At 49.0% G+C, this 28,000-nt stretch overlaps 2 protein-coding genes across 5 annotated transcripts in view; both read right to left on the bottom strand.

Moving 5' to 3' along the window:
• The window catches only part of LOC119053197 (zinc finger protein 420-like), a 128,981-nt gene extending 103,284 nt beyond the window's left edge, over positions 1–25,697 (bottom strand). The window contains exon 1 of the mRNA XM_053671984.1: positions 25,644–25,697. The gene's annotated coding sequence lies outside the window, so the exon portion shown is untranslated. The remainder of the gene's footprint in view (positions 1–25,643) is intronic.
• On the bottom strand, positions 42–27,962 carry LOC119053147 (endothelial zinc finger protein induced by tumor necrosis factor alpha-like). Of its 4 annotated transcripts, none has more exons than XM_053671993.1 (5): positions 27,840–27,962; positions 26,637–26,699; positions 25,644–25,770; positions 19,465–21,305; positions 42–1,916 (listed from the first exon to the last, which is right to left on the bottom strand). In XM_053671993.1, exons 2-5 carry the CDS (start codon positions 26,682–26,684, stop codon positions 618–620), a joined length of 3,315 nt encoding a protein of 1,104 aa, XP_053527968.1. In that variant the 5' UTR covers positions 26,685–26,699; positions 27,840–27,962; the 3' UTR covers positions 42–617. The 4 variants fall into 4 exon arrangements, with proteins under 4 accessions (XP_053527968.1, XP_053527967.1, XP_037006527.2 ...); XM_053671992.1 differs by lacking the exons at positions 19,465–21,305; positions 25,644–25,770; positions 26,637–26,699; positions 27,840–27,962 and adding exons at positions 6,762–6,888; positions 10,879–10,947; positions 11,615–11,696; positions 13,199–13,299 and having other exon boundaries at positions 42–2,308; XM_037150632.2 differs by lacking the exons at positions 19,465–21,305; positions 25,644–25,770; positions 26,637–26,699; positions 27,840–27,962 and adding exons at positions 6,762–6,888; positions 10,879–10,947; positions 11,615–11,696; positions 12,594–13,099 and having other exon boundaries at positions 42–2,308.
• Positions 27,963–28,000: the final 38 nt, after the last annotated feature.

The raw sequence follows: 28,000 nt of genomic DNA, 5'->3' as shown, positions 1-28,000 counted from the left end.
TTATAAAAATTTTTTTAAAAGACCACTGAGAAACTTTGGCATCTGAAGTGATTGCTTTTATTCCCTAACACTGAAAAAAAATATTTCCGCTCTCATGAACCACTTGGCAACTTCTACTGTTGCAGGGAAACCAGGGGCTGGGTGTAGGGAAAAATGAGGAAACCCACAGATGGCGATAACCTGACCTCTGAACTAGATCCAGGCATGTGTGACAAGGGGAGAATGTCTCCCTGGAGCCCACCTCCTGATTTCCTTTCTCTTCCCATTCCTCCACTTTACTATCCAGGAGATGGAGACCCAGAGACACTAAATGCATTGTCCAGGCTCTTAGAGCAGTTTCCTGCAGCTAGATGATGAGTCACAGTGCTCTGGCCACATGCCCAGATACTAGACCTGTAGGGGGACTTCCTTTCCATATGGCCCTGTGGATGCACTGGAAGCAGCTGGTGTACATGGCGCGGCCTGTCCCCATACTGCTAAGATCTGTCTAGGCAGGACCTCTTGAGTCCTACCCAAGCCCAAGGGCTCTAATGTCAAGTCTAGCACTGCTGTAAGCACTAAGAATCCACCCATTGGGTGTGGATTCTGAAATGTCACATCCGCCGCTTCCCCCCCAGCTACGTGTGCATCCTCCTCTGGTGTTGCGTGAGGTTGAAGTTCCGGCTGAAGGTTATCCCGCAGCTGCCACACTGGTAGGGCTTCTCTCCTGTGTGGATCCTCCGGTGGAGGGTGAGTGAGTAGTTCCTGACAAAGGCCTTGCCGCACTGGCTGCACCTGAAGGGCTTCTCGCCGGTGTGGATGCGCTGGTGCAGGATGAGGTAGGCACCCTGGCTGAAGACCTTGCCACACTGGCTGCACTTGTAGGGCTTCTTGCCAGTGTGGCTGGCCTGGTGAGTAGCCAGGGACGAGGGCCTTGCAAATTGCATTTTGCAGATGGAACACTCGTAGGGCTTCTCTCCTGTGTGCATCCTCTGGTGCAGGATGAGGTGCTTGTTCTGACTGAAGGCCTTGCCGCAGTCCGCACACACGTACGGCTTCTCCCCAGTGTGCACACGCAGGTGCTCCATCAGTGAGGAGTTCTTGCTAAAGGCCGTGCCGCACTCCCCACACATGTATGGCTTCTCGCCAGTGTGTGTCCTCTGGTGCACGATGAGGTACTGTTTCTGGCTGAAAGCCTTCCCGCAGTCCCTGCATGCATATGGTTTCTCACCAGTGTGCACACGCCAGTGCTCTGTGAGTGAGGAGTTCTTGATAAAGGTCTTGCCGCACTGGCTGCACTTGTAGGGCTTCTCCCCTGTGTGGATACGCTGATGGATGGTGAGGCACGACTGCTGGGTGAACTGCTTCCCACATGTGGTGCAGGAGAAGGGCTTCTCGCCAGAATGGATTTGTTGGTGCCTCTTCAGGGATGAGTTACAGCCATAAGCCTTGCCACAGTCTGCACAAGCATATGGCTTCTCCCCGATGTGCAAGCGCTGGTGGATGGTGAGGCTTGATTGCCAGGTGAACTGCTTCCCACACGTAGTACACGAGAAGGGCTTTTCCCCAGTGTGTGTCCTCTGGTGCAGGACGAGGTGCATTTTCTGGCTGAAGGCCTTTCCGCAGTCCCCACACACATATGGCTTCTCCCCGGTGTGCGTCCTTTGGTGTAAGATGAGGTACGTGTTCTGGCTGAAGGCCTTTCCGCAGTCCCCACATGCATATGGCTTCTCCCCGGTGTGTGTCCTCTGGTGCAAGATGAGGTTCCTCTTCCGGCTGAAGGCCTTGCTGCAGTCCCCACACACAAACGGCTTCTCTCCTGTGTGCACACGCTGGTGGATAGTGAGGCACGACTGCTGGATAAACTGCTTCCCACAAGTGGAGCATGAGAAGGGCTTCTCTCCAGTGTGGATTCGTTGGTGCTTCATCAGGGACGAGTTATAGCCATAAGACTTGCCACAGTCCCCACACTTGTAGGGCTTCTTTGCACAGAGTTTAGAGGAGGGACTGAGGCTGGAAGTACCTGAGTTCTTCCCACTCCTGGTGAATGGGCGCATCTCTGATCGTCTTGGTCCTCCCACCCTCTGTGGGGCTGGCATGGGGCTTTGGTGGATGAAAGCCTTAACTTCATGACTTTCAGGGGCTAATGCTTTGGATGTGTCCAACTGCCCCAGACACGTCCCTGGGCCCCTCTGTCGACACCCAACTCGGTCACCCTGTGTCTCTGCTCCTTCACAGTCACAATCCCGGGCACCATTCCCTGAGGGTCTGTCTTCCCAATCTTCCTGCTGTAGGTCTGATTCTTTCATGTCAGGTCTAGTCTCCAAGTCTGAGGGAAGGGGAAAGAGATGGCGACACACATGTAGTTAACAAAGCTGGGAGGGAGGACCTTCCCAAGATACGAGAAAGCACAGCCTGACAGCAGAAGACAGTCTGTCCTGGGGGCAGCTGGAGATGGGTAGCAGTGACCTGAGTGTTGAAGGTGAATAGAAAAAAAAAAAAGGGTGAGTAGAGAGCAAGAAGGGTTCCTTTGGGAGTGGATACAAAGGCAGCCCGCAGAGCATAGAGCTGGGTGGACATAACCCTGAAGAGAAAGAAGAAAGTGGGCTTGGAGGAGCAGATCAAAGGATCCTACCAACCCAGGGACAGTTCACAGCACCAGCCTCCTCGCTCGCAGCACTCTTCCTCTCCTCCATCAGCCACCTGTGATTCTCAAACCATTGACGTTTATTACAAATGATAAAGTGCAGCTGGTTCTCATGTGGGTGCTGCTTGTCCTCTGTCTCCCCGGCCCCGGCCAAGCTCCCTGCTTCCTGTGCTGTCCAGGAACATCCTGGCCCCGACAGCTGGGTCCTCACCCCTCCCTGCTGCGCAGAGCCCACCCTGATCCCCTCTTGTGTTTGTCCGGTGGGTTCCTCAATCTCTGTTTCTAGTCTAGTAGGCTGTCACGAGTTCCAGACTCTGCACATGGACCTCTGGGTTCGTTATGACATTTTATTTTATTTTTAAGATTTTATTTAGAGAGAAGGGAAGGGCGGGAGGAAAAGGGGAGAGTGCAAGAGATCAGTTGTTTCCTGCACGCCCCCAAGTGGGAGACCTGGCCTGCAATCCAGGCACGTACCCTGACTGGGAATTGAACCAGAGACCTTTCGATTCACAGGCTAGCACCTGATCCGCAGAGCTACACCAGCCAGGGCTCATCGCAACATTTTAAAACTGTGAGATCTTACAAAAAAAAAATCTCATAAAGTGTCGACCCAGCCACACAGAGCCCTCTTTCCTAGGAAGTAACGATAAAAGCAAGAATGGTGAGCAGCTGTCTCACTTTCATCATTTAAGTCACCACTGGCCCCTCAGCCCCTGAGTTTGAGACCCTTCCCCTGAGTCACAGGAGACCAAATTTCAGTCTCTCCTCTATGCTGACACTTCCTAAATGGATACCCCTGACCAGATGCCTCTCTGATACCTACTGAAGAATAATCTAAGGCCTACGAGCGCCACTCTCGTGTATCGCAAATGTAACACATTCGGTGCAAGACCTGTGATTTCAGAACCTTGAATCCCAAATAAGAAAGAGCAACCACTTGTTCAAAAGAGCAACAAGGTGGTGATCGAGACTGATGTGACTTTGGGTGGCAGGAACCCAATGTACATACAGATCACTTATCATAAAATGTACACTTGAAATGTATAACATCCTATTAGTCAATGTCACCACGATAAATTTAATTTAAAAAAAAAGTGACATTAGTTCCTTTGATTCATCATTCACAATAACTGACTCTACATGGACCAAAAACCTAAATAAAGAGGTGAAATTCTAAGACTCATAGGAAAAACAGGAGTAAGTCTTCATGGCCTTTAGTTAGGCAATGGTCCTTCAGATACAATACCTAAAAGCACAAGAACAAAATAAAAGAACTGGACCACATCAAAATTTAAAATGTGTGCTCCAAATGATGCCATTGAGAAAAAGACTGCCCCCAGTGTGGGAGAAAGAGTTGCAAAGCACATATCTGATAAAGGACTTATACCAAGAATGAACAACAAAAGAATATGTAAAAGAACTTTCAAGATTGAATAATAAGGAAGCAAAGAACCCAACTGAAAAAACAGGCAAAAGACTTCAATGAGACACTTCACCAAAGAGAATATACAGATAGTGAGTGAGCAAGCACCTGGAAAGGTCCTCATTATCAGATGAGAGCTGCAGTGGGGTATGACTGCACACCCACGAGAATGGCTACACGGACAAAGACTGGGCACGTTCAGTTCTGACAAGCACACGGAGCAATGCAATTCCTGGCATGTGCTGGTGGGAATTAAAAAAAACAACAACAACAAGACAACTGCTTTGGAAAAGGCTGGCAGCTTCTTTAAAAAGCAAAACCAACTTATATGCGTACCTTCCTATAACCAAATCCTTCTCAACAGAAAGAAAAGCATGTGTCTACAGAAAAATGTGCAGACGTGGAAATAACCCAAATGTTGATCATCAAGCGAATGGATAAACAGATTGTGGTTGATCCATGAAGTAGAAGAGTACTCAGCAATAAAAAGAAATGAACAATTCCCCTGGCTGGGTGGCTCAGTTGGTTGGAGTGTTGTCCTGTACACCAAGAGGCTGGTCCAGGCGAAAACTGATTGATGTTTCTCTATCTCTCTTTCTCTCTCAAAGCAATAAACATCCTCAGGTGAGGATCTAAAAGAAAAAAGAAAGCCCTGGCTGGTGTGTCTCACTGGACTGAGTGCCGGCCTGGGAATGAAAAAGTTGTTAGTTTGATTCCCAAATAAGGGGACGTACCTGGGTTGCGGGTCAAGTCCCCAGTTTGGGGCATGTAAGAGGCAACCAATCAATATCTCTCTCGCACATGGATGTTTCTCTCTGTCTCTTTCTTCCTCCATTCCCCTATCTCTAAAAATAAATAAATATAATGTGAAAGAAAGAAAGGAAGAAAGAAAAGAAAAAGAAAGAAAACTGAACTACTGATACATACATATAAGTGGGTGAACCTCAAAAAAAATGATGCCAAGTGTAATAAGTAAGATAAAAAGAAAAAGGCTCCTTTCCATATGATTCCATACATATAAAATTCTAAACTGAGCCCTGGCTGGTGTGGCTCAGTGGACTGAGCGTTGAGAACCAAAGGGTAGCTTGTTCAAATTGGGGCACACGCCTGGGCTGTGGGCCAGGTTCCCAGGTGGGGCACACAAGAGGCAACCACACATCGATTTTCTCCCTCTCTTTTTTCCTCCCTTCCCCTCTCTCTAAGAATAAATAAATAAAATCTTTAAAATTCTAAACTGAGCAACCTAAAGCACAGTGACATAAAGCAGAGCAGTGGTCAACAGGTCATGGAGGGGGGCGATGAAGGAGAAACTGTAGGGGCTAATGAATGTTGTCAGATTAAGGTGATGGTGTCCTGGGTGTGTAACAGGTGTCAAAACGCATCAAATCGTTGACTTTAATTATGTGCAGTTAACTATAGGTCAGTTAAACCTCCACATAAGCTACTAAAGCAATGACACCGTACTCTAGTTCTGAAGGTTAGTGTTTTTCCTGAGCAATATTATCCAGGGACACCTTTCTGTGTCAGTGACTACAAAGAGTGCTGACCTCCGAAGAGCACCACGATTTCCATCTTATTGCTACACCCGATTTGTTCGGTCAGTCTTGTAGGTGGGTGTGTCTTGGGCATTTCTCTTGATTTTTCTTCCCACAAAAAACTTTGCACACTTACAGAAAAAAATTTAAGGAATAGGTCCCAGAAATGGAATTGTTTGAAATTTGGCTGATATTGCAAAACTGTTTTCCAGAAGAGTTATCCCAACCTTATGCTCATAAAATGAAGACTCCTTTTCCCATACCCTCACAATACAGGCTGATACTACCTTTTTTTTTAACCTCACCCGAGGACATCCTTAGAGAGGGAGATAGTGAGAGTGGTGGAGAGAGGGAGAAAGAGAGGGTAGAAGAGAGAAACTGGGAGACAGAAAAAGAAAGAGAGAGAAAAACACCAATGGGTTGCTCCCGCATGCGCACTGAGTAGGGATCAAACCCGCAACCTAGATAAGTGCCGTGATCTGGGATGGAACCCGCAACCTTTCAGTATACAAGGGAGAAGGTCCAACAGCTGAGCCTCTCCTGGCCAGGGCTGGTATTCTTTTTCATCTCTGTGTATGTCATGGGCAAGATTTGTACTTCCGTGACTCAATTTGTACTTCTTCGACTACTAGTAAGATTTAAAAATCTTTTTTTTCTTTTTAAGAGATTTTATTTATTTTCAGAGAAAGAGGAAAGGAGGGAAAGAGAGGGAGAGAAACATCAATGTGTGGTTGCCTTTCATGTGCGCCCAACCTGGGACCTGGCCTGCAACCCTGGTATGTGCCCCGAATGGGAATAGGACCAGCAACCCTTTGGTTCACAGGCTGGCCCTCAATCCATTAAGCCACACCAGCCCGGGGAAAGGTTTAAAAATCTTTTATAAAGTGCAACTCCATGCATTTCTACATCTGTGAATTGCACACTCATAAGCTGTGTCCACCTTTCTATCATTCATTCCTTCTTTTTCTTGTTTATTCCTAGGAACTTTTTATATATTTACAAACCTCTGGTGGCCATATATGCAGTAAATACACTTACCCACTTCATTACCCATCAAGTTCATTTTTAGTTTTGAGTAATTTGAATGTCCTACCTAGTCAGATCTGTCCATCTTTTTTATATCTGGGTCATCCTGAAGTGACAGGCAGATAGTAATGTGGTAAAACTGCCCCCTTACCCAGTGAGACCAGGTTCCAGTAGTTCTCCATCATCACGTCCCTATACAGGTCCTTCTGCACTGGCTCCAGTTGCTGCCACTCCTCCTGAGTGAAGTCCACGATCACGTCCCTGAACGTCACCGCCCCCTGTAAGAGGAAGTGCACACCAGTCACCACAGGGCCCTCTTCACAGAGGTCAAGAGCCATGGCCAGAAGGGCCGAGAGGATCAGGGAAGAGACATAGTATGTGCCTGATGTAGCATCAACATGGTGCAGAGCTCTGAAGGGCCTGACTACTCAGTGTCCTTGGTGCCTAAGTCACTAGGTGGTCCTCAGAGGGACAAAAAAACTGTGGGGCTGTTCACCAGGAAGACAAACAACCAACTAAAGAATGGACAAAGGCCCTGAATAGACACTTCTCTAAAGAGGACACACAGATGACCAACACACATATAAGGAATACTCAACATCACTTATCGTGAAAGAGCAGCAAATGTAAACCACAATGAGATAATCACCTCACACCTGTCAGATGGAAGCTCCATAACAGAACGGGAATCTAGTCAATTTCACCCTGACAGTTGTCTGAGCAGCACTAGCTCTAGGGGGTGTCTGGGAAGCTGGAAGGTGTGGTCTATGGTTAGGTCCTTGGGGGGAGATTCCAGGTGGAGGGCAGGTGACGCAATGCCATGACCCTGTGCGTGAAATAAATGTGGCTCAGTAGCGTGGTGAACAATGATGCAGTGATGACAATGACATCACCACACCTTCCATCACTATCACCTGTCACTCATTAGGTGGTTCCTCTGTGCCAGGCTTTAGTCTAAGCCGTGTTTCCAGTCCGGTTTCATGCTGAGTCCCTGTGTTGAAGTGCTAACCCCCAGCTCCTCGGGATGGGACCTGATTGGAAACAGGGTCATTGCAGGTGTATTGAGTTAAGATGAGGTCACCCTGGAGAAGGGTGGCCACTTAGACAATAGGACATCTGTCCTTATAAAAAGGAGATATTTGGATGCAGACACATGCACACAGGGACACACCATGTGAGGATGGGAGTTATGGTGCCATGATCCACAGGACCAAGAAAAGCTGGGAGAGACGCTGGCAATAGACTCTTCCCTGGTGCATTCGCCCAAAGGTGGTGGGTGTGATCACCATTTGGGATAAATAGAAGGTCAACCAATCAATGGTTCTCTCTCACATCAATGTTTCTCCCTCTCTCCCTTTCTCTCTGTCTAAAATCAATAAGCATGTCCTTGGGAGAGGATTAAAAAAATAATGAAAGAAAGGAATGTTCACAATAGGCAAATCCTGAGGCAAAGAGTAGGTGACTGGTTACTAGGTGCAGGGATTGACAGGAAGAATCCAGAGCGATGCTTTGTTTTCAGGGTGATGCAAACACAGGGTGGGGCAAAAACAGCTTTACAGCTGTTGTATGGAAAAATATATAGTAATTAATAAACCATAACACAAGAATAAACTCTGTGTTTCGTGTACTCACAACTGTAAGTCTACGTTTGCCCCAGCCTGCATTCTGCAATTGAATGTGGCGATGGTCACACAACTGAAAAACAGTGAATTGTACATGCTGTAGTTTGTGGGGTGTATCTCAATGAAGTGTCAGAGGACACCAGAAACCCAAGCTCACAGGTAAGGGAACCGACATGTTTATATAGCAGAATAAGTTCCAGGTGGATAGAAAAGATTCAAAAGTTCACTGTTAACACTCTAACGAAAAATGGAAAAAAGGAAGACGTGCAGGTGGCATGAGGCCTGCAAAGAAGAAATGCTTTCTCTGCTTAAAAACATCGGAGACACCAGGTTTGGGAGAAACGCCAGTAGGCTGGACCTTATTATTATTTTTTAAAGATTTTATTTATTTATATCTAGAGAGAGGGGAAGAAAGAGAGGGAAAGAAACATCAATGTGTGGTTGCTTCCTATGTGCCCCCTTCTGGGGACCTGGTCTGCAACCCAGGCACATGCCCTGACTAAGAATGGAACCGGCAAACCTTTGGTTCACAGGCCAGCACTCAATCCACTGAGCCACACCCGCCATGGCTGGACTTTAAAAATAAAAAAATTTTGCAATGCTTTTGGACTTAAGAAATATAAAGGTCTCCTGTTTGATACCCAGTCAGGGCACATGCTTAGGCTGTGCTTTCAGTCCATGGTAGGGGCCTGTATGAGAGGCAAGCAATTGACGTTTCTCTCTCATGTTGACGTTTCTCTCCCTCTCTTTCTCCTGCTCCTTTAGTCCCTCTAAAAAAAATAAATAATTAAAGTTGTGGGAGGAAAAATAAAATAAGCTAAAAAACAAAAAGCAAACCAGGAAGACTATTCGCCACAAAAATGTACATACTCACTCACTCACACTCTTCTTTAAAACCTTCAAGAATGCTAAGATTCCTATAAACCAGCAAAGGATGGGATAATTTGTCCGCCTGCAGAAATGGCCAATAAACACTTTCTAAAAATCAAACCTCAGTATACCACAAACAATGCCACTCAGAAAGAGGACATGTGATACATCAGTTGTCACCTACCATGCAGAAGGTTTATACCGCTTGTTATTTACACCCAATGAGCCGAATAAATACCCGAACAAAGGCCGAAAGGAAACAGTGGCAGCCGCTGCTGCATGCTGTTGGGAGAATAACCTGTCCCACCCAGAACGATGAGGACTTCTGAAAGCCCTTAACAATACCCACCTCCGCCTTCTGCAAGGAATCTCCCTCCAAAAAATCATACAAAATGCAGGGAAATGTTTCATGCCCAGCCCTGCCAGGTAAGTCAGTTGGTTGAAGCATTTTCCCTTACACTAAAAAGTTGCGGGTTTTGGGCCCGCGAACCAAAGGATTGCAGTTTGATTCCCAGTCAGGGCATATGCCTGGGTTGTGGGCCAGTTCCCAGAAGGGGGCAGGGGACTAATGAGAGGCAACCATACATTGATATTTCTCTTCCTCTCTTCCTCCCTTCCCCTCTAAGGATAAATAAATAAAATCTTTTAAAAAGTCGCAGGTTCAGTCGAGGATTGGGGCGCATGTGAAGGCAACCCATTCATATTTCTCTCTCAGCATGATGTATCTCTCTCTATAAAAATCAGTGAACAGCCCTGGCTGGTGTAGCTCAGTGGATTGAGCATGGGCCTATGAACCAAAGGATCGTGGTTCAATTCTCAGTCAGGGCACATGCCTGGGTTGCAGGCCAGTCTCTGGCAAGGGACGCAAGAGAGGCAACTGTACATTGATGTTTCTCTCCCTCTCTCCTTCCCTTCCCCTCTAAAGATAAATAAAATCTTAAGAAAAAAAGAAAATTTATAAAAACACCACAGATAAGCTTTGAACACAGGCAGTATTGTAGCCAGTGAGGTTTACCTGACGTGCGATTACTTTTAATTGAAAGCTTTCCCCTGGCTGGTGTGCCTCAGTGGATTGAGCACCAGCCTGCAAACCAACAAAGAGTCTCCTGTTCGATTCCCAGTCAGGGCACATGCCTGGGATGTTGGCCAGGTTCCCCCAGTAGAGGACATGTGGGAGGCAACAACACATTGATGTTTCTCTCCCTCTTTCTCCCTGCTTTGTCCTCTGTCAAAAAAATAAATAAATAAAATCTTTTAAAAAACCCAACTTTTCCCAATACCCTGCCATGACAACGAGAAATATAGTTGGCACTGAGAATTTTTGGCAGTCTCTACGGAGACTGAAAAAAAAAAACCCTCACTAAAACATCAAAAAACATGACAGTGAAAGCCAGAGTCATTATGGGTCCCTGCCCCCAGGCGTCCTCTCCCCCCCCTCCAGTCCCTTGGGCATTTCATCTGCCCACTTCTGAGGGTCCCTTGTCCAGCACATGCTTCCCAGGGCCTCTATCACAATCGTAGAATGTGTTTAACTGCCCCTTTCTAGGTGCATGCCAGAGTCTCCTGAGAGCCCCCTTGGTAGGACAGGTCACTCTTGAGCTGCCCTGTCCCTGTGCTTAACAAAAGTTAGTGTCAGGACAGTACCTTCCCTCCTGAGGGTAGAACTAACCCCAGGAGAGCAGGCCAAAGGCCTGGTCGCTGAAGGGGACTGGAGAGTCATCCACACACAGATGTTTGACACTGAGGAAGGAGGTGCAAGAGAGTGACGTGACTCACCAGGGCCTTCTTGATTAGCGGCTGGGAGGCCATCCTTTCACTGACCAGGGGTACTGGGCAACAAGCAGGCTGTGTGCAGGAGGAGAAAGACACAAATACGGTGAGAGACCAGGTCGGAGCTCAGCCCACAATGCAGAGCAGACAGACAGACAGACAGGGACATGCACACACGTTCATACTGAATGCACGGGGGAGGCTATGGCATCCAAGGCACTGGACGCCATATGATTTAATCATCCTGACACGTGTACTATTCCCGCTCACCCCATTTCACAGATGAGGAAACAGAGGCCCAAAGACGTAAGCCACACCCCTGAGATGACAGAGCGGGGACTGGTGTCTGGATGACTAGGTCTGAGTCCAAGTGTTAGCTGTCTCTCAAGTGCACAACTCACACCCACACCCTGAGACTCCCCAACACACACATGTACACCCACACTGACAGTCCCAAGGCCTGGAGGGAGGAACAGGACCCCCTTTGCCTCCTCCATTGGTCTGAGTGCTAACCCCAGAAGACACCTCAACACTGCCCCCCCACTGCTCTGGGGAGATCTGAGATCTCCCCAAGATCTCATGGGATTACTGTGAGGCTTAAGGAACAGATACATGTAAGGAGCCTGGAGCCACGTGGCACAAAGCAATACTCAGTCCAGCCCATGCCACGTGGCTCAGTTGGTTGGAGCCTCCTCCTGTACACCAAGAGGTTGCAGGTTCAATCCCAGGTCAGGATGCATACCTGTGTTGTGGTTTTGGTTCCCCGATGCCTGGTGAAGTTGCGTACAGAGGCAACCGATCGATATTTCTCTCTCTTCCTCTCTCTGTAAAATCAACAAACATAAAAACGATGTTTATTGTAGCACTGTTCCTAGAAGCATAACACCAACCAATCAATGAACAAACAAACCCTGGATAGGAGGATAGAAGATTGGGTGTCCAGTCTGAAATCCCAGGTCACCTCCAGGAAACAGGAGTTATGTCCCGAAGTGAAGTGACTTCATGCTGTTTTAAGCAGAATTTAATTTTTATAAATGTATTCTTTCTGGACTTGCGGTCTCTGACTCCTATCGCTGCACCGCAGGGCAACAACACGGGCTCCTTTTGCTGGACATGGTGCCGCCTAAGCCAACTTACCGAGGACCAATGACTCCTGACACCTATAAGGGTCCTTGAAAATATAATAATTTCTTTTAAATTTGTAATATAAAAAGCACATCTAATCCAGCCTGGACTGCATTTGTCCACATAGCAATGCAGTCACAACTAATTTTTTAGTCATTTAAAAGGAGGCCATGAAGGCACAGTGGCCCTAAAGTGACATGCACATGGGTCTGGTGACCCGGTGTGGCCTCAGACCTGTGGCTGCAGAGCCAGGGGTGGCAGCTGCTCCTGCTCCTGCTCCTCTGTCCAAGCTTTCTGGCATTTCTTTCTGTCCAGTGTTTCTAAGGGGAAACAAGGATTTGCCATCTGTGGGGTGGTTAGGGTGGTGGCTCTGGAACCCAGATGCTTGGGGGTTGTGTTGGGAGATTCACTTAAAGTCTCTGAACCTCAGTTTCCCCAACTGCAAAATGAGGGTGGTGAGGGTCCCTACCTCAGAGTTACTGGCAGGCTATGAAATGCCCAGAATCATACCCTGAGCACCCAACGCGCCCTCCCTGAACAAACCCACCCAGGTCAGCATGGGGCAGGGTTTCTGACCCTCTTTCTGAGGCCCACACCTGGCTGCCACACTCGTCCTGCCCTCCCAAGGCCAGGAGAGGCTCTGAGGGCCAGAAGGAGGTGGCTCTGGGGCCCTCAGGCAGGGACGGCCGGCAGTATTCTCCACGCTCTCGGGAAGGCACCCCTCGATGCAACCACTCACACACGTCATCCACGCCCAGAGACACGGGTGCAGGTGCACACAGACAGGGGGAAGCTCAGACAGGAGAGACGCACCCCACACGCACTGACACACTCACACCAGACACACAGGCGCACAGGAAGGGACCAGACCCAGGTGGACGCCTGGATGGCGCTCTCACCGGGAGACACTGCGGAAGGAAACAAAGGCAGACACACACACAGACGTAAGCACAGAGGGACCCCGGAGAGACAAAGACCGGCAGCCGACACACACGAGCAAAGGGGAGACACAGGTGGCTTCAGACACACTAGCGCTGACAAACACGGAGACACAGAGACGGCCCGGGAGTCTCAGCCACACACACACACACACACACACACACACACAAACACAGCCACAGGGATCACTTTCACCCGCACACCCCGCCCAGACCCGCACACTCTCTACTCCCAGCCCCGCCCAGTGCGCAGCCGAACTCACCGCGGGTTTCCCTCCGGAAACTGATCGGGTCCACTAGGCCCCCTCCTCACTGCGCCTGCGCGGACCACGTTAATTACACTTCCCAGAACTCTGTGCGAGGCTGCCGCTGCCTCCGCTAGGGCCTCTCCGCCCAGCTCAGCCGACCAAACTTGAACTCCGGGAGTGGCTGCGTTGCTTCATCTCCCAGAGGAACCCGCGGTACCATGATCCAGAAGGGATTCGTGAGGGATGAGGGTGAATGGAGCCCGGGAGCAGGGAGAGGGCCAGGCGGGAGCGGGCTAGGCAAGGCGGAGGGAGTAAGGGACCTAAGGGACCGGGAAGGGGCGGTGAGGCAGAGAGAGGTCACGGAGACCGGGCAGGGGTGAGGAGCCGAGGGAGCTGCACAGGAGAGAGGGGGCGGCAAATTCCAGAAAAAGTGGGGTTAGTTGGAGGCGGGAAAAGAAGCCTTAAGACCTCTGCAGACGTCCTGCCTCTAGACAGGGAACCTGTAGTCATGCTGACTTGCAGAGAATTTGTAAAGCGTGCGGAGACGCAAATGATTGTAAACCAGCAAAGAAGTATTTAGCACTTCGTGTTCTGTGCCGGCCCCTGTTCTGGGCATGTTATAGTTACAGAACCAAAGTGGGGGTTCTGATGCCTGCCGCCCCCAAGAGGCAAACTCTAGGGGCAGAGGCTAATGAGAAAGGCAAGAGATTTTTCATTCAGACGCTGCAGGGGCGGGGGGAATGGCAGACTCTAGCCCCAAAGCCCATCCGCTCCGGAAAACCTGAGGAAAAACCCAGCCTCCCTCAGCCCAACCAGAACAGAAGGCTGTGTCCAGAGTTCCTGCTCCCACTAAAGTTACCGCCTTTTGGGAACCTTAGGTGCCGCAGAGCAGATGCCCAGGCACCTCAGCTCGCTTCCGGCTGCTGTCCAGTTTCAGTCCCCCGTCTGTAACCTGCAGGCCCCGACATCCGCCAGGCTGCTTCCCTGCCCACTTTGATTCCACCAAACACACCGGGTAGTACATTCGCCAAGTGCGCAAGAGAGCAGCCCTTCCTTACCCTGAGTTTATATTAGTTTGAGGTGTGGGACGGTCTGAATGCCCAATGAACTTCCCAAAGTTCAGCATGCTCCGTTAGTTGTCCACCAGGGACCAGTCCCCACTTTTCCCCAGGCCAGTCTGACCAGTCTTCGGTCCAGCTCCACCACCCCCTGCCTACATTCTGTCAACTATGTCCATCCAGGTTCTGATATCTGATTATCCTTTTTTTTTTTTAATGGATTTTATTTATTTTTAGATGGAGGTGAAACACAGAAGGGAGGGGAGGGACGGAGAGAAATATCAATGTGTGGTTGCCTCTTGCACGCCCCCTACTGGGGACCTGGCCTGCAACCCAGGCATGTGCCCAGACTGGGAATTGAACCCTCGCAGGCTGGCGCTCAATCCACTGAAACACACCAGTTGAGGCCATATCCAATTATCTTGATAGCCTTGCCAGAATTCAGAACAATACTTCCTCGTGCTGTCATCTTGTCCAGGGCAGGGGAATCACTAGGTTGTTAATACAGTAGCTTGGTTACCCAGGCAACGCACCCGCCCACTGCCTGGCCAATGACTCAGTGATTGGAGGTCTCTGGTGGACCCTCTGCCTGCTCCTGGAGATACTCCCCTCTACGGGCATTTGGAAAACATTCCTGTGGAAATAATTTACCCCCAAAAAATGAAAACTAAAGATGTGCCAGGATTCAGGGTGATGGTTATTACTCTGGCACTGAATAATTGGGAGAGTGCTGTAGTTATATGTGAATTATTTATTGGCAAAGTTTCAGTTTTCATGTAAAAGTTGAGGGTCACAAGAAGGACATTATTGTGTATTTATAAAACTACAGTATGGCTATATTTTATGGTAACTTCAATTATAAACACTTGAATTCAGGTTTCAGTGACTTTTTTTTTTGGAATGACATGAAGCCTTGTAATTTAAAACTTTCTAAAAATCCTTACTGTCTCACATGATCAACTGTGTAAATTGTAAACCGTGTTTGTTATTTTAGGGTCACATTAGCTGGAGAGACATGACAATCACCTCTTGTTAGGTTTGGCCTTGAATTATGCAGGTTTGGGGTGGTGCAAAGTCTTCAGGAATAAGCCCCTGGCATAAAAACCCAGCCATTCTGGAATTGGTGAATGGATGGATGGATGTGTTTGTTCTTCCAGAACATCTGGTCACCAGGGAATGCACAGCTGCCCTCATCACTCAAGACACAGACATTCATAAAACATCCACTATGTGTTAAATACTCCGAGACACCTGAGTATGTCCCCTTCCCCTAAGAGGTAATTGCAACCTTTTTAAACAGCAGGAAGCTTTCAGGGTCTGCTTAGAGCTTTTGATCAGCTAGACCCACTGCACTGTGGATCTTCCCTACATTTCTAACCTTACATGGAGTTGTTGGCCCAGTGGGTTTTGATGTTCCAAGTTCTCTAAAGAAATAGGAACTCATATGAAAAATCTTTTTTCTTTATTGGTGTCTGCCTTGCTTTCTATAATTTCATCTCCATAATGGCAAAGAGTGAGTGAGCTGAATCAAGTCCATATGTTGCCTGGGTGCAGCCCACGGTCTGCCCAGCTGAGTCACCCATGATCATGGAATCCCTGTTGGGTAAGACTCTGCCAGGAGACCACACCATGGGCCGGGGGACCTGTTCTTCCCGCTCTGGACCTGGCCCAGAACACAGGGCTGTGTGGCACCAAGTAAAGACTCCTGTAAGGATCACCCGACAAGGAGAAGTATCTACTTCATTTTTTTAAATTTTCATTTATTTGAGAGAGAGAGGGATTTGTTGTTCCACCTACTTATGAATTCATTGGTTAATTCTTGTACGTGTCATGACTGGAGATGAAATGCACAACTGGTGTATCAGGGTGATACTCTAACCAAGTCAGCTACCTGGTTAGGGCCACTTTTTTTTTTTCTTAGCAACTACAGAGAATTAATCCCACTGTGTGGATATATCTAGTTCTTATGACCCCTTCCCCCAACTATCAGACACGTACGTTATTTACAAAAGTGATCGTATGAGGTCCTGAGACCCATGTGGAGAGGCCCAAACTCAGCTTGTAAAGGAAACCACAAGGATTTCATGAAACCACCCAGGCCAATCAGCTCCCAATGACTTTTGTGTTTCATTACTACTGAAAACTCTTCAGTTTATTCTGCAGGACAAGAGAATGAAATGAAAAAAACTCATCTAGTTGCCTCAAACCTTGATTCCAGTCACCGGGGGTGCCTGGGGTGCCATGGAGAAGGGCGGAGTTGCCAAGTTTGCTCCGAGTACACAGGCCTCCTCTCCACCCCTCCCACAGGGCGTTTCTGTCACCTGACTCATGGGGTAATAAGCCTTCTAAACACAATCCTTATAAGTCAAGTGATGTATTTTTTATTGATTGCTTTTGGAGAAACTTAGGGGAGAGAGATCAAGTTGTTTTTACTCATTCATGCATGCATTGGTTGTTTGTGACCTGACCTGGGATCACTGCCTTGGTGGATGGGGACCATGCTCCCACCCACTGAGTCACCAGGATGGTCCCAGTTCCAGGTCAGGTGGGGAAGTACACTATTCTCTGCCCACCGGACCATTTCAGCAAATTAGCTACTGTACTGTAGTTAAATAACATGTATGTGAATCAAGAGTCTGTCAGGGGGCCGGACACAGAGAACACTCAGTGACTGACAGTAGTGAGAGCTGTTACGTTCGGTTCAGAGGGCCCAGTTCACAGGCACATGAGTAGGATTCTACAGGCTAATCCACACCAAGTACTTAGGACAGACCCAGAGAAGTGCAGTTGGTGGTATTGTTGCTGGGGGCTTTTGGGAGGACCCAACAAATTTCTAAAACACAACAGAAGCTTTAGAATGTATAGTAAAAATAGCAAAGGCTTTATTAATTTAACATTTTTTTCTTTTATTGTTTCTCGTGAGAGGGGAAGGTAGGGAGAAAGAGAGGGAGAGAATTATCAGTCGGAGACAGAAACATCAATTGGTTGTCTCTTGCCAGATTCACAACTGGGAACCAAACCCACAAACCAGGCATATGCCCTGACTGGGAATTGAACTGGTAACCTTTTGGTTTGTGGAACATGTCCTGTTGTTTACTGAGTCACACCAGCCAGGGCAAAAATAGCGAAGGCTTTTAGAGCACCATGATCCAATGTTGTAGTCAGAGGTAACTATGACAACTTAAATGAATTAAAATTAAAAACACATCAGGGCACATACAAGAATTAACCAATAAGTGCATAAATAAGTGGAACAACAAATCGTATCTCTCCATCTCTCTCCCTTCATCTTTGTAAAATCAATTAAAATTAAACACCGGTAAAAATTCAGTTCCAAGGCTGCACTGGCCACGAATCAAGTTCAATGCCCCATGTAGTCAGGGGCCCCCACATGAACAGCACAGACACAGAGCTTTCCGTCCCTGCAGAAGTGCTGGGGGCAGCCCTGCTCCAGCAGGTCCCAGCACGTGTCATGGGAACCGTGTGTGAATTAGCTCAGGAAACACCTAACACCACAGGGCAGGTTTCCTCACTCACTCTCCTTACAGACGAGGACACCGGGGCTCAGAAAACGCCCGCACTGGTTGGAGCACACAGCTGGGGCGTGAGCCTGCGCAGAGCTGGTGCCAGAGGTCCTGCTCCCAACCAGATCCAGTCAGTCACCTGCTTCTTCCTGATCTGGCAGCCCTGCTGGGTGGTTCCTCTTCCCTTTACCTCCTCATCTTCCTCCTACCCCTTTCCTTCCTTCCTGTTCTTCTTTCCCTTCTCTTCTGCCCCGTCCTAGCTCTTCTCCCTTCACTTGTCCCTGCCCACCATGTCCCAGTGCCAGGGTGGAGAGGCTGGGGGAAGCAGTGGCCATGTCCTCCCTGCCACACAAGAGCAGCCTGAGCTCTCCCCAGGACAGAAAGCTGCTGAAGCAACCACTGAGTCCTTGGACACGTTCACAGGCTCTGGGTTTTTTTTGTGGAAAGTATCAGAGCTCTGAGCCTTCGTTTCCACAGCAGAAATCCCAGGATATAACAGGACTCTGAGTAGTAGTTATTGGCCTATTTATTAATAAATACTTTATGTTACTTTATCCTTTATAAAGCACCATTCTTATATCATTTGATATACATTATCGCTAATATATCACTATTATCATCAACAACGATGCATCGATTGGATAACATGCCTGTCTGACTGAAGACACCTTATTTTTGCAAGAATTTCAGTCCGAAGGGGGTGAGTGGGGGGCAGGCCATGACCTGAGGAGGATTCTTCTAAAACTGAAAGAGCTCTATGGGGAGGGAGGCTGACTTGCTGGTTTTTTGGGGTGGCCCTTTCCCCCCATCTCTGAGGCTGAGGCTCTGGGCCCAGCCTTCTGGTCTGACCATTCCCAGGCCAGGAATCCAGGGCTGGGAGGGGCAGGTGGCCTCATACCTGGGGCAGGATTGCTCGGTTCTTGGGGAACCAGTGGGGAATTCGCTCCTCCTCCCCGCAAGCGTTGACACTCATTTTGGCAAGACAAAGGGTACCTGTACCTTTTGTACCTGCTGACTGTTTAAAATGATGTTAGTTGCTGTTAAATAAAAGTTTTCTTTAAAAAGAATTTTACATACCGCTATGAGAATCTGTGGCATCTGAAGGAATTACTGTTAATTACACCATAGTCTGAAAAAAAACCTTTTGTTCCATCATGAACCATTTGGTAGCTTCGACTGGTGCAGGGAAACTGGGGGCTGGGTGTGGGGAAAACAAGGACACCCACGGATGGTGACACCCTAATCTCTGGACCAAATTTCGCCCTGTGTGACAAAGGGAGAATGTCCCCGTGGAGTTCACCTTCCCTTCTTCCTTTCTCCTCTCCCTCCTCTTTACTATTCAGGAGATGGAAACCCTGAATAGTAGACCCTACACTGGTGCAGACAGTACGGTCTGGAGCCATAGTGCCCCGACACGTTCCCAGATACCGGACCTGTATGGGGGCTTGCTTTACACAGGAGGGGAAGCAGCTGGTGTGCATGGTGAGGTCTGTCCCCAGTACCCACATCTCTAAGACCTAACTGCGCAGGACTTCTCTTGCATCCTAACCGTGAGCTCCAATGTCACCTCCGTCGCTGAGGCATGGGCTCAAGACCCACCCAACGGGGTTTTGTCTGAGATCCCACGAACCTTCCCCAGCCCCGCCCCTCCTGGTGCATCCTACCAGTGCATCCTCCTCTGGTGTCGGGTGAGGTTCATGTTTCCGCTGAAGGTTTTCCCACACTTGCCACACTCATAGGGCTTCTCTCCCGTGTGGGTCCGCCGGTGGAGGGTGAGTGAAAAGTTCCTGATGAAGGCCTTGCCGCACTCACCGCACTTGTAGGGCTTCTCGCCGGTGTGGATGCGCTGGTGCAGGATGAGGTAGGCACCCTGGCTGAAGGCCTTGCCACACTGGCCGCACTTGTAGGGCTTCTTGCCAGTGTGGCTGGCCTGGTGTGCCACCAGGGAGGAGCGCCCAGAGAAGCGCATCGGGCAGAGGGAGCACTTGTAGGGCTTCTCCCCGGTGTGCACGTGCTGGTGCTCCCTGAGGGAGGCGTTCTTGCTAAAGGCCTTGCCGCACTGGCTGCACTTGTAGGGCTTCTCCCTGGCGTGGCTGGCCTGGTGTGCCACCAGGGACGCCCGCGCAGCAAAGTGGATTTGGCAGATGGAGCACTCGTAGGGCCTCTCCCCAGTGTGCACACGCCGGTGCTCCTTGAGGGAGGATTTGTGGCTGAAGGCCTTGCTGCACTGGCCGCACTTGTAGGGCTTCTCGCCAGTGTGGCCAGTCTGGTGTGCCTGCAGGGAGGAGCGCGCCACGAAGCGCTTTTGGCAGATGGTGCATCCGTATGGCTTCTCCCCCGTGTGCACGCGCAGGTGCTGCGTGAAGAAGAAGTTCTTGCTGAAAGTCTTGCCACACACGCTGCACTCAAAGGGCTTCACCCCCATGTGGACGCGCTGGTGCTGGATGAGGCAGGCCTTCCACCTGAAGACCTTGCCGCACTGGCCGCAGGTGTACGGCCCCTCGCCCACACGGGACCCGTGGTGCAGCACGAGGGACGAGCTCTTGTGAAAGGCCTTGCCGCAGTCTCCACACTCGAATGGCTTCTCCCCGGTGTGCGCCCGCTGGTGCTCCATCAGGTGCACGCTCTGGCTAAAGGCACGCCCACACACGGCGCACATGTGCGGCTTCTCCCCAGTGTGTGTCCTCTGGTGCAGGACGAGGTGCATTTTCTGGCTGAAGGCCTTTCCGCACTCCCCACACACATATGGCTTCTCCCCGGTGTGTGTCCTCTGGTGCACGATGAGGTGCTTCTTCCTGCAGAAGGCCTTGCCGCAGTCCCTGCATGCATGTGGCTTCTCCCCCGTGTGTACCCGCTGGTGGATGGTGAGGCACGACTGCTGGGTGAATTTCTTCCCACACGTGGCACATGAGAAGGGCTTCTCCCCAGTGTGGATTCGTTGGTGATTCTTCAGGGATGAGTTATAGCTGAAAGCCTTGCTGCACTCCCCACACACATAGGGCTTCTCCCCTGTGTGTACCCGCTGGTGGATGGTGAGATAAAACTGCCGGGTGAACTGCTTCCCACAAGTGGTGCAAGAGAAGGGCTTCTCCCCAGTGTGGACTGGTTGGTGCTTCATCAAGCACGAGTTATATCTGAAAGCCTTGCCACAGTCCGCACACTTGTAGGGCTTCTTCTCTGCACAAAGTTTGGAGGGAGAAGGGAGGCTTGAAGTACCTGAGTCCTTCCCACACATGGTGAACATGTGAGTTCCCGCTCCTTTCAGTCCTTCGGATCTCAGTGGGGCCAGCCTGGGGCTTTGGTGGACAAATGCCTTAAATTCATGACATTCTGGGGCTAATGCTTGGGACATGTCCAACTGCCCCAGACAGGTCCCTAGGCTCCCCTGTCCACACCCCGCCTGGTCACTCTGTGTCCCAGCTCCTTCACAGGTGGAACCGGTCCTCGGTGATTCTTCTGCCACCACCACAGCAGATGGTCTGTCTTCCAAGACATCATCCTGTGGGTCTGATTCTTTGATGTCAGGTGTGGTCTCCAAGTCTGAGGGAAAGAGGTGACAACACGCGTGTAGTTAACAACGCTCAGAGGGAAGACCTTTCCAAGACAGGACAGGGCACAGCCTGAGAGCAGGGGAGAAACTGTCGTGGGGGCAGAGGGAGAAGGGAAGCAGTGAGCTGAGACAGTGAGGCGGACAGAGGTGAGCAACAAAGGTCCCCCTTGGGAGTGGGTGCAAAGCTGGCCGGGGGGGCTCAGAGCTGGGCAGACAGAGCCCTGGAGAGAAAGGGCAGGAAGGCGGGCTTGGAGGAGCTGATCGAGGCCCCCACAAACCCAGTGAGAGTTTACTGCTCACAGCTCCTGGCTTCCAGGCCCCGTCCTGTCCTCCACCAGCCACCTGTGCTTCGCAAATCACTGACGTTTATTACAAATGATAAAGTAGAGCTGACGCTCATGTGGGTGCTGGTTGTCCTCTGTTCTCCCCACCCCCAGCCAAGCTCCCGCCTTCCTACACTGCCCAGGAGCAGCCCGGCCCTGACGGCTGGGTCCTCACCCGTTTTTGCACACTCATCCCTCCCTGCTGACCACAGCCGCTCAGTCCCCTACTGAGTATGGCCAGTGGATGCCTCATCTCTGTTTCCAGCCTAGGGGACTGTCCCTGTTCTGCACATGGATATCAGGATCCCTCCCAACATTTAATGTTAGAGCAGGTGCTGGATTGGGACACAGAGGCTGAGGGTAACTTTCCAGAGGGAAAAGGTAAGGAGGGTCACAGTGGGTTTGTTTTGGGGCCCAAGGGTCTGAGACAAGCTGGGGACAGAACTGGCCTGTGGCTGCAGGGACTGAAGAGAGAAGAGTCTTGGTTGTGAATATGGTCCCAAACTGGACTTCATCAAGTTACAAACTTCTGCTCATCCACGAAATGGTGCTGGGACACCTGTGTTCGCACATGCGCAAGAGCAATGGTTTGTGGTGATGGGAGGTGATGTGACTTTGGGTGGGAGGCACACAGTGTAACACACAGATCACTTATCCTATAAATATACACTTGAAACCCGTATGGTCCTATTAGCCAATGTCACCCCAATAACTTAATTTAAAAAACAGTGACATGAACCCCTTTTAATCATTCACGGCAATTAATTAAAAAGAAACAAAAGGCCTAAATAAAGAGCTAAAATTCTAAAACTCATAGAAAAAACAGGAGTAAATCTTCATGGTCTTCAGTAGGGCCAATGGGGCTTCAGATACGGCACCAAAAGCACAAGCAACATCGAAATAAATAAACTGGACCCATCACCATTAGAAACATTTGTGTTCCAAATGATGCCATCGAGGAAGAGAAAAAGAGCACCCGCAGAATGAAAGAAATAGTTACCAAGTACGTATCTCATAAAGAACTGCCACCAAGAATCAACAACAAAAGAGTATATAAAGAACTTTCAAAGCTGAATAATAAGGAAGCAAACAACCCACTAAATACGTAGGCAAAAGACTTGAACCAGACACTTCACCAAAGAGAATGCACTGACGGCCGAGAAGCACCTGGAAAGGCTCTCGGTACCAGCTGACAGCTGGAGTCGGGTAGGACGCACACCCACGAGAATGGCTGCAGGGAGGGAGACTGAGCATGTTCAGTTCTGGCAAAGACACGGAGCAATGCGATTTCGGCTGAATGCCGGTGGAAATAAAGACCGAGACATCTGCTTTAAAAAAAGTCTGGCAGTTTCTGAAAAAGCTAATTATGCACCTACATATGACCTAAACTTTCTCAACAGAAAGGACAGCATGTGTTTACAGAAAAATGTCTGGAACTGGAAAGAACACAAATGTTTATCATTAAGCGAAGGGTTAAATACATCATGGTCTCTCCATGAAGTAGAATATTACTCAGCAATAAAAAAAAAAGTGAACAACTGCCCTGGCCGGGTGGCTCAGTTGGTTGGAGCATCATCCGTGTACCAAAAGGCTCCAAGTTCAATCCCCAGTCTGGATACATATGGGAGGCAACCTATCTATGCTTCCCTCTCTCTCTAAAATCAATAAACATATCTTCAGGTGAGGATTAAAAAAATAATGAAAAAAAGAAGTAAACTATTGATACATAAGGATGATGTGGGTGAACCTCAAAGATGATGCCAAGTGTAAGAAGTCAGATTTAAAAAAGAAGAGTATGTGTCATATGGTTCAATACATTTGAAATTCTAAAATAGGCAAATGAAAGCACAGTGACAGAAGGCAGACCAGTGTCTGCCGGGAGAGGCAGGGTACGGAAAAGGAAAAAGAAACTTTGGGGGCTAATGGATGCATTCAGACCATGGCAATGCTTTCCTGGGTGTATGGAAGGTGGACCCCCCCCCAAAACAGGAATAGTAGTGCAGGCTTCCTTCTAGGTGAGTGTCCTAGGAACCTACCTGTAGCAGAGTACCAGCTGGCAGTGTTGTGTGAGGCTGAGTTTGGCTTCAGTGAATTTTTTCTGAAGACTCCTTGAACAAGTTTTTCTGTTGCATGATGGGTGATTTATATAAGTAGCATGACCCAGTGCCGCACCCTCCCTATTCACCTGATTATGCTTCAAGTGGTTTCTCTCCCTGGGTGCGAAAAGTCCTCAAAAGGAAATGTTTTGCGGATGTGGAAGAGGTGAAACAAAAAAATGGCAGAAGCCCTAAAAGGTATCAAAACTGATGAGCTCAAAAACTGTTTTGAGCCCTAGCTGGTCTAGCTCAGTGGATTGAACTGAAAGGTCACAGGTTTGATCCCCAGTCAGGGCACCAGCTGGGGGTGTGCGAGACGTAACCTACTGATGTTTCTCTCCCTCTCCTTCTCCCTCCCTTCCCCTCTCTCTAAACAGAAATAAATAACATCTAAAAAAAAAACAAACTGTTTTGAGCAGTGGAAAAAAGTCACGATGGTGTATTGCATCAAACTGACACTGCAGTAAATATGACTGAAGTTTAAACAAGTAAAAATAAAGACACAATTTTTTACAAATAAATTCCGATATCTTTGGGTCCCCCTTCTTACACAGATATCAAAATGCACCAAATTGTTTGCATTAACTATGTGTAGTTTAACTATAGGTCTGTTGAACCTCCACAAGCTGTTAAGGGGACCGTACTCTAGTTATGAAAGTTAGCGTTTTTTCTGAATAATATTATCTAGGGAAGTCTCTCTGTGCTGGTGACTACAATGGGCACTCATCCTCAAGAGCGCTGTGATTTCCATCATATTGCTACACCCTGATTTGTTTCGTCAGTCTCGTAGGTGGGCAGCTAGGATATTTTTCTTCATTTTTCTTCCTATGACAAACTCTGCACACTTATGGGAAAAAATGTAAAGGATAAGTCCCAGAAATGGAATCGTTTAAAATTTGGTTGATAATGCCAAACTGTCTTCCAAAAGAGTTGCCGCAACCTCATGCTCCTAAATTGAAGAGGCCCTTTCCCTACATCCTCATAATACAGATCGCTGTCACTTCTTAAAAAAATATTTTATTTATTTATTTTTAGAGAGAGGGGAAGGGAAGGAGAAAGAATGGGAGATAAATATCAGTGTGTGGTGCTTCTCATGTGTTCCTTACTGGGGACCTGGTCTGCAACCCAGGCATGTGCCCTGACTGGGAATCGAACTGATGATCCTTTGCTTCACAGGCCCGTGATCAATCCACTGAGCTACACCAGCCAGGACTTTTTTTTTTAAGACTCACCTGAGTATTTTCTTATAGAGGGAGTAAAAGGGCTTGGGGGCAGGGGGAGGCGGAGAAGAGAAATATCGATCAGTTTCCTCCTGCATGTGCTCAAACTGGGGATCAAATTCACAATCTAGATATATGCCCTGACCGGGATCGAACCCACAATGTTTGGGTGAACAGCACAACACTCCAATCAACTGGGACAGCCAGCCAGGTTTGTTTTCTTCTTCAGCTCTGTGTCCTGCACAAGCAGGAACTTGTGACCTCCACAAGCTGTTAAAGAAAAGAGACTGTGAACTATGGAGCTGTTCACAGGAAGACACCTGTATTAATGAGAATCAACTGGTACTTCTTTGACTATTAGTACAGTTTAAACATCTTTTATAAAGTCTAACTCCATGCATATCTACACCTACAAACTGCATGCTCATAAGTCTGGTCCAACTTTCTATCATTCATTTGATCTCTTTCTTATTTATTTCTAGGAGCTATTTATGTATTTATAATCTTCTGACTTTCATATATGTGATAAATCCTCTTCCCCACTTCATCACCTATTAACTTTATTTTTAGCTTCAAGTAACTTGAATGTACTACCTAGTAACATTTGTCCACCTTTTTTTTTTTTTTTTAAATTTCTGTGCCATCCTGAAGTGACAGGCAGATAGTAATGCAGTGAAGCTGCCCCTTACCCAGCGAGACCAGGTTCCAGTAGGTCTCCATCATCACGTCCCTGTACAGGTCCTTCTGCGCAGGCTGCAGCTGCTGCCACTCCTCCTGGGTGAAGTCCACGATCACATCTCTGAACCCCACCGACCCCTGTAAGAGGAAGCGCACACCACTCACCGTAGGTCAGGAGATGCAGCCAGAAGGGCCGAGAGGATCAGGAAGGCACACTGGATGCACCTGACGTGGTGTCCACAAGGTGCGGAGCTCTGAAGGGCCTGACCACTCAGTGTCCTCAATGCCTAAGTACACTGGGTGGTCCTCACCCAGGCAAATTAACTATGGGGCTGTTCACAGGAAGGCAAACACAATTCAAAAATGGGCAAAGGACCTGAATAGACACTTCTCCCAAAGAGGACACACAGATGGACACATATAAAAAATGCTCAGCATCACTAACCTAGAACCTTGGCATATCAAGATGATGCTCTAATCAACTGAGCTACATGGCCAGGGCCATGTATATATTCATTATTGTAAAGTATTTCTTGTATAGGAGGAAATTTAGAGAAAAATACCACAAAATAGCCGCCCATTAGAACATCATGAAACATCACAGCGATCAGGGATGTGTACGGGTTCCTCCCGGTGTCCCCTTCCTGACCCCTGGACATTTAGTGCCATCTGCCCAGTTCTGAAGGTCCCTCATCCAGCACGTGCTGCCCCGGACCTCTGTAGGAGCCTTTGTCACACTTGACTGAACATGTATAAGCCACCACTTCCCAGGTACCTGCTGGAGTCTCCTGGGAGCTCCCAGGGTAGGACAGCTCACTCCTGAGCGACCCTGTGCCCTGTGTTTAACAAGAGCCAATGTCACGACAGTACCCTCCCTCATCAGGGAGGGCAGAGACCCAGGAGAGTGGGCCTGGGCCCTGAGGGGAGTTTGGGTGTGAGGAAGGTCATCCCGGTCCAGGAGCCTGACCCTTAGGAAGAAAGTGCAAGAGGGTGAAATGACTCACCAGGGCGTTGGTTGTCAGCGGCTGGGTGGCCATCTCTCCACTGCCCATGCAGACCAGGGCAGGCTGGGCGCAGGGGGAGAAACAGAGGCACAGTGAGAGGCACGGTCGAGGCCTGACCCACAAAGCAGACAGGACAGACAGACAGACACATCCACTAAAAGACAGGCAAACAGGGACAAAAATACACATTCACAACCAACACCCATGGCATCCAAGGCACTTGACAAATGTCTCTGATTTAATCCTCCTCACACCCTACAAGGTGGAGGCTATTTCCACTCACCCCATTTCACGGATGAGGAAACTGGGGCCAAAGAGATAAACCGGATGCCTGAGACTACAGCTGGGATTGGAGCTGGGCTGAGTGCATCCAGGTCCATGTGCTTGGTGCACAGGCCATACCCACACATTGACATTCCCCAACACGCACACGCACGCGCACACTGCTATTCCCGCGGTTGGGAGGAACAGGACTCTGCTGCCTCCCTGGGTCTGAGTGCTGGCCCCAGAACACACCCCAACGCCCCCACCATCCCCTGGGCTTCCACAGATCTTGTGGGGTTATTGTGAGGCTCAACCAACAGACATGTAGGGAGCCTGGAGCCTGCGGCACAGTCAAGAACTCGGTCCTGCCCTGGCAGGGAGGCTCAGCTGGAGCATTTTCCCGAGTACCAAAATGTGGGCCTGATCCCCAGGCGGGACGTGTATGGGAGCCAACCGATCCATGTTTCTCTCTCTCTCTCTCTCTCCAAAATCAACAAATATACAAACGATGTTTATTGTAGTGCTGTTCCTAGAAGCAAGACACCAACTAACCAACAAGCAAACCATGAATAAGGGGTATAAAGCCGGGTATCCAGTCACCACTAGGAAGCAGGAGTTATGTCATGTCCTTGGGGGCAGTGACTTTATGATCTTCTTTTAAACAGAATTTACTTTTTACAAACGTATTCTTTACGGACTTGAGGTCTCTGACTCCTATCCCTGCACCACGACACGCACACAGATGCGCACACAGAAGGACCCCGGAGAGACCAAAACAGCCAGCTGGCACACACACGAGGAAAGACGAGACACGGGAGGCCACCTGGACACAGGCGGTGACAAACACAGCGACAGCACGGGAGTCTCAGCACAACACACACACAAACACACACAGCCACAGGCATCACCTTCATATGCATGACCTTCCCCAATGCGTACCTCATCCAGAGTCTACACTTCCCTTCCACGAACTCGCATCCCGTGGCCTCCCGCGCCCGCCCAGTCCGCAACTGGACTCACTGCGCAGCTCCCCTTAGGAAAATAATGACAGGCGCCCACTAGGCCCCCTGTCGCACTGCGCCTGTGCAGACGCCGGACTA

This window comes from Artibeus jamaicensis, unplaced genomic scaffold, assembly GCF_021234435.1.
Source record: "Artibeus jamaicensis isolate MK-2021 breed Jamaican fruit bat unplaced genomic scaffold, CSHL_Jam_final contig_723, whole genome shotgun sequence".
NCBI classification, from domain to species: Eukaryota; Metazoa; Chordata; class Mammalia; order Chiroptera; family Phyllostomidae; genus Artibeus; species Artibeus jamaicensis.
Note: the sequence above shows the minus strand (reverse complement) of the source record. Positions and strands in the feature narration are given on the sequence as shown.

Coding starts and splice junctions, on each gene's coding strand:
- LOC119053147 (XM_053671993.1), bottom strand. CDS start 26,684: ATGGGCAGTGGAGAGATGGCCACCCAGCCGCTGACAACCAACGCCCTG. Junction 25,771..26,636: donor CGCTGACAACCAACGCCCTG/GTGAGTCATTTC, acceptor TTCCTCTTACAG/GGGTCGGTGGGGTTCAGAGA. Junction 1,917..19,464: donor GGAAAACCTTCAGCGGAAAC/ATGAACCTCACC, acceptor TATGGCTATAAC/TCGTCCCTGATGAAGCACCA.